The 6,551-nt window shown below is 39.2% G+C and overlaps 1 protein-coding gene across 3 annotated transcripts; it reads left to right on the top strand.

Moving 5' to 3' along the window:
- The first annotated feature begins 205 nt into the window (after positions 1–205).
- Positions 206–6,551, top strand: BLOC1S4 (biogenesis of lysosomal organelles complex 1 subunit 4). 3 transcript variants are annotated; one of them, XM_087930974.1, is made up of 6 exons: positions 206–583; positions 1,170–1,241; positions 2,075–2,176; positions 3,454–3,588; positions 5,407–5,454; positions 5,592–6,551. In XM_087930974.1, exons 1-5 carry the CDS (start codon positions 329–331, stop codon positions 5,443–5,445), a joined length of 603 nt encoding a protein of 200 aa, XP_087787100.1. In that variant the 5' UTR covers positions 206–328; the 3' UTR covers positions 5,446–5,454; positions 5,592–6,551. The 3 variants fall into 3 exon arrangements, 2 of the variants coding, with proteins under 2 accessions (XP_087787100.1, XP_026555284.1); XR_015743141.1 differs by lacking the exon at positions 5,407–5,454 and having other exon boundaries at positions 206–840; XM_026699499.2 differs by lacking the exon at positions 5,407–5,454.

A 6,551-nucleotide genomic window follows, 5' to 3' on the forward strand; every position in this document is an offset into this window, starting at 1 on the left:
AAACATGGGCATGCAAAAACAAAAAAACACCACCACTCCCAGGAGCGAAGCCTTGAGGCGGGATCTCTCCCACGTGACCTAAGCACGTGCTTCACCTCAAAACACTCGCTTTGGCTCCACCCTTTGAAGTGGAACGTGAATGAAAAACGCGAGCGAGCAGCCCCAGTCGCTCACATTGTCCTCGCTGAGCTTCCGTAGGGGAGGGGAGGGGAGGGGAGGGGCAACAATTAAACTGTCATTTCGAAAAGCCTCCGATTTAAACCGCCCTGAATCAGGTGATAGACGGCCGATTCCGGGCTGGGCGAGGGGCCCGGAAAACGGGCGGGAGATGGCGGAGGCGGCCGGAGCACCTTGTGCCACCGTCCCTGAGGAGCTACCGCCGCTCCCTCACTCCACCTCGACTTCCTCGAGCGGTGACAGCGGCCACGTCTCGCAGAGTCACAGCAGCGCCTCCGGCATCGGCGACGAGCAGGCGGCGCCGGGCGATGCCTCGCGCGGAGAGTTTCTGCTGGCCGCGGCGGCGGCTGACTACGCCTCTTACCTGCTCCCTTCGCCGCTCGAGAACGTCGCCTCAGCCGGGCAGGCGAGTGAACGGACGGGAGGCGCCCCGCGCCTTTTTCGTCCCTCTCCCCCGCCTAGCCTCGTCCTTCAGACGGCGGTCGTGAGGAAACTCCCCCCCCACAAGCCCCGGTCATTCTCGGAGGCATTCCGGTACTGCGGTCTTGTAGCCCGCAGTAACGGTTTTCACCAACCGTGGATCAGCTTCGTAGCCAATTGCTTTGAATCCCAGGCGAGCCAAAGCAGAGGCCGGCGGGAAGTGGCTTCAGGTGGCCTTCGAAGGTTGCTGCTGCCTTTTTCCTCTCTCTCTCTCTCTCTTTCTCTCTCTCTCTCACACACACACACATTTCCCCGGTTGATTGACTGCAATCAATATCAGGTTTTCAGTGCAATTGTATAGAATGTGAAGGGCGTGTGTTTGTTTTATTTTTATAGTTATAATGTACACTGAAGATGGCATTTAATTTCGTTGTAAGAGGCACAATGATAATAAAGCTTAAACTAAATTAAACTGAGTTTATTCGGAGGTCTGGGGTTCCCCCCCCCCCCAGTTTTGCTTCGATTTCGAATGCTTTATTATTTTGCGTTACTTTTTTTTTTTTTTTTTGCAGATCGGGACTTTGGACAAAAGCCTTGAAGATTTATTGATCAGGGTAGATGAGTTTGTGGGAATGCTGGACATGGTAGGTATGCTACCTAAAAAAATGTGTGAGTTGTGTTTAAAAAGTCTGTGTGAAGTAGGCTGTCCCATGCTGTTGGTGTTTGAAAGCGACCTGTGGTTGAAATGAAAGGACTGCAGAAATGCTTTTGCACAGATAATTTTAAACATCCTGATTGACACTAAAGAGAGGATAGCTATACCGCTGAGACTTGTATGCTGCTTTATAGTTCTTTATAACTCTCACTAAGTGGTTTACAGAATCAGCATATTGCCCCCAACAATCTGGGTCCTCATTTTACTAGCCTCCAAGGATGGAAGGCCGAGTCAACCTTGAGCCTGGTGAGAATCGAACTCCTGGCAGTGAGCAGTAACTTAGCCCTGCTGTACTGCCTTCTAACCACTGCACCACCATTAAACATTTGTCATAAGAATAAAAAATAGTGGGGTTCAATTCTGATTTGTATGCAGTTTTGTAACCCGTTTTTCATATCTGCAGCATATAGTAAGCTGTTAAAATCTACATTTAGCAAATCTAGAAGCATTTACAGATCAGAGTTAAGCCTGATGTTTAATAACAATAACAGAGTCGGAAAGGAACTTGGAAGTTGTTCTCTAGCCCAACCTCCTCCTCAAGCAGGAGACCCTATACCATTTTAGACAAATGGCTGTCCAATCTCTTATTAAGAACCAACAGTGATGGAGCACCAACAGCTGTTAAATCAACTTGTATGGGTTGTATACATTCATTTGGAAGATAACTCAGTTTGTGTACCATTTTAAATGCATTGGTCAGATTTTGTCAAAGCTTATTCTCCCAAGCTGGTTAACAGTAAAGTATGTATTTTTTTTTCTTAGATTAGAAATGATTCTTCTCAAGTAATTAATGAAAGTGTGCCACATATTCATGCAAAGGCAATGGAAATGAAGAAACTCTATAGAAAGATTGACAAACTAGAGGTATTTCAAATGTCACTATTTTAGTTCTCTTTACAAGGCTAATAGAAATTACTTTCATTTTTCTTTTGGAGGTTAGGTCTTATAATGTTAGCGTAGCAAGAGATAATTCAATGTATTGATTCTTTGCAGACCCTTAATCATAATCTACCGTATATAAAAAAAACTTATTGCAAAAAAAATTTGTGAATGTTTCTATTCACACTGGTTTCCCAATGTTTTAAGGAACACATGTATCTTTGATAAATGTTAAAGATAAGCAGAAATTTATTTTAAAGATGATGTTTCACTTAGTCATTGAGACTCAGGTCACATATAAGTCTAATATTATTATTGCACAGTAATGTGTAAGTTCCTCTCCTAGAAATAGATTTTTGTATTTCAAATCTAGTGAATCTCTACATGTAGTCCTTGACTTACAACCACAGTTAAGTCCAAAATTTCTGTTACTAATTGAGACATTTTTAATTGAATTTTGTCCTATTTTATGACCTTTCTTGCCACAGTTGTTAAGGAAATCACTACAGTTGTTAACTTAATATGGTTAAGTAAATCTGGCTTCCCCATTGACTTTGCTTGTGAAAAGGTCACGAAAGGGGCTCACATGACCCCAGGACACTGCAACCATCATAAATATGAGTCAGTTGTCAAGCATCTGAATTTTGATCATGTGACCATAAAGATGCTGTAACAGTTGTGTGAAAAAACGTAAGTTTCTTTTCAATGCCATTGTAACTTTAAACAGTCATTAAATGAAGTGTTGTATGTTGAGGACTACCTGTACTTGATTCTGAAGAACTTGTCATATATACATGTCTCCACCCTTTATTAAATCATCTGATTCTATATTAGAAATTCAAAATACAATGAATCTTGTGGTTCTCGGGTTCCCTTTTGTTTTAATCAGACATTACGTTGCATCATGTTTTCATGTTTCTAAACTAAATTGAACTTCCCAAGATCCAGTTCTTGACTAAACTATGCTTGCTGCTGTCTCATCCAATTACTTACAACCCATTTAATTTAGTAAAGCAAATTGTAGGTTTTGAAATTTATTACCCAAGATTATCTGTTTTTCCCTTCCTTTTCTCTTACAATTCTGTGAAATAGACTAGGATGAGAAAAGTTGACCTATTCAATTGGTGATTTTTTTTGCTAAGAAAGTGTGATTCTTTCCAGTATTTTAGTCCAGTATTCTAATTCAAAACTAGGAAATTGAACCACTCTGTTATGTTCTGTTGCTACTATTGCTATTTTTTTCTCCTTTTCTTTTAAACCAGGCTTTTGTAAAAATGATTGGTAATAATGTGGCTGGAATGGAGGAACAGATCATAAAGGCAGAATCAGACCTTGGAAATTTTCCAAATACATTAAAAAAATTGTTGTACACAATCAACGTGCCATCTTTTTTAAATGTAAGTGTTCTTTATTAAGGTTGAAAAGATACGAGATACAAATTGAAATTAGTTTATGAAGTAGATTATAGAAGCCTTAGATTTCTTGAATCTCTATTGCAGGAACAAATCTGATCCAAATATAGATGTGTAACTTCCCTAAGCTGAAGGTGGATGATCAATTATTAGAAATTCATAAATTTATGATACATTTACCCCAAATAATTTCCAAAATAACTTTCAGTAAGATAGTTATTTTAGATTTTCAAAGAATGTAAGATAATGATTATTTTAATATTTATTTAAAGGAAATTTTTTCAGGGTCTTCCTTTAGATAAATACAAAGGAATTCAGAGGACAACAGATCACCTGCTTCTGTGGTCCTTTAGAGGAGGGGCTTGGATGAGCCTGCTTGTTTCATCCACCATGCTCCTTATTCTGTATATAGGGTGATTCAGATAGTCCCCAACTTAGAATATTCCTTCAGTGACTGTTCTAAATTACTATGGCACTGAACAAAGGGACTAACAACCTTTACTCAAAGTTACAGCTGCTTCAGTGCCTCTGTGGTCAGATGAGCAAAATTTGGGACTTGGCAAATTGCTCACCCTTACAATTGGTTGCAAGGATGCTGCAGCCCGCAGCTGCTTTTCTTCCTTTCCATCTCACCCAAGTGAGTCCTTTGGACCTACCTCCTTCCTGGCTGAGTTCCCATAGGGCTTGGGCCTGCTTTCTGCCCCACGGGTCCCACATCCTGGAGCCTCCCCCCACCTCACACCTCACATGACTTACCTTTTCTGAAGATCATCTTTGTGAAGGAGAAGTGGCCAGTCTACCATACGGCTTTCCTAGTTATATAAAACTATGTGCTACTGCCCTCAGCAGCCACAATTATAACAGATAGTTCTGTTGATAGGCTGCCTTTGTCTACATGGTCTACCTTTCTATAAGTTAGACCTCAAACATCAAAAATTATACATCTCAAGTCCTCTATAAAGAGAGATCTTTGGTTTAGTCAGTAACCTCACCATGTGGAAGAAGATGCAATTAGATGAGCTATCTTGCTCAACTGCTGTTTCCTTTCTGCAGCTTATATGTGTTTAGAAAAGCTGTGTAAAGATACTTGCCTGAAATAAATACTTTGGAGGACAAAAATCAATTCAGTGATTTGGGAGTAAATCAAATAAAGGGAATAAACATAGAGAGGTTCCCCATCCTGAAGTATTAGAACCTCTTGTAGCTAGTGGCTTACCTATGCCCGTTTGTTCAGTATGTTTACCTTTGCACTTAAAATATTTTTATTGGACAACTGCAGCATTGAAATCATCTGTACATATTGAGCATGTTTGCACGGCAGACTGACCTGATTATCTACCAAAAATATAAGGATAGCTCCAATTAAATCAGGAATAAATGGAACTTATATTAACTTTATTTATGGAATTGGGGAAGGAGGAATTCCTCTACTGTTTCATAAGTTACTACTATCATTTACTATGAAGGCAACAGCTAACAAGGACGTGAGAAGACAGACTTGCCTTCTGCACCCATTTTGACCCCATTTGTCATGCACCTCCTGGTTCTGTGTTTGGGATGAGGGAGTGAGATAATCTGAAGGAAATGGCTGGACTCGCTTTTCCAAGTGAAGTAAGTTAGCATATAAATGGATGAAAAAAGCTGTAAAATATGCCTAAGGCATCTATGCAAGCTTTGCCAACGGCACAGCTCATTTCTTGGTTCAGAGAAGTTTTTCATTTGTGCTCTTCATATTGTAAAACTCGACAATCCTAGCAGACTTTCCATGAAAAAGGGTGGCTGAATTTCTGACTTCCTTTTCAGATCCTATCATTTGGTCCAGAAATCCCTTATGCACACTGAAATTTAAATGTAAGAGTTCTAAACTTTTCAAAATCTGCTTTAATGGATGACACCCAAACTTAAGCGGGGCATTTTGTTCAAAATTATTAAATTGTAGATTCTAAAAGTCAAGTATACAAGTATTTTGATATACATTTTCATTACAGAAATCATCATCGAGGCAGAATCAACCACTTTATGAGCCACTTGATCTCTTCAAGACTGAAGACTACTTTCCTTGTCTTGATCAAGGACAGTGTATGTGATTTAACTGGAAGCGGTAACATGTAAAGGAGTATTATCACTCAGATTCATGCTGGCCTTTAAGTTGCTGCTGCACTTTTTTCCGGAAAACTATGGTGCCTTTCTTGTGTGTCCCAGTTTGTCTTCAAGCGTATTTACTTTGGCTGGATTTTTTGTAAAAATAATATACTAGTATTTTAAAGCACAATCTAATATAAAGCCTTAAGTGGCAGCTAATTTTATCAAGAAAAGGTAGTATAATATAAACTGTAAGCAAGTCTAACACTATCCTCTTAGATTAGACAGGGAATAAATGGGAGGGACTGGATACACAGGAAAGTCTTCCAGCCATTATTTTCAGCCAGAATAGTTCAGAAAAACTGACCTATATAATTCTGTACTTCCTTCTCTCCTAGGATAAGACTAGACTAAGAAAGACTTTACAATCAGGTATCGAACTGTGGTCCATGTTTTTTTGGCTAAATTCTTTTGAAGATTAACAAAGTCTATACGTGAAGAGAAATAAGTGGGGAAAATAAATATACTGCGTTTACTGCTGTTAATCTCTGTACCACAGGCATATTTTTGAAATAGTACTCAGAAGTGCAATAAGGATCAAAATATGCATTGATGGTAATTTGATTCTGTTCAATACAGCAAGAAGTCCACTGGTTGAGCATAGTAAAAGTAACTTTGTTCTTTGAAGTGCTGTATATTAAAGAAAAATAGCAATATATAGATTGCTAAATTGCAGAAGCAACTGTTTCATAAATTTTTTCATGAATATCCTTTTATATAAAATGTGAAATGTTTGATCACCAAAGCCCTTATATGTTAACTTGTAATTATGCATTTAAATTTTTAGATTAAAATGCCATTTTAAA

This window comes from Pseudonaja textilis, chromosome 3, assembly GCF_049901715.1.
Source record: "Pseudonaja textilis isolate UNSWEBS1 chromosome 3, rPseTex1.2, whole genome shotgun sequence".
NCBI lineage: Eukaryota > Metazoa > Chordata > Lepidosauria > Squamata > Elapidae > Pseudonaja > Pseudonaja textilis.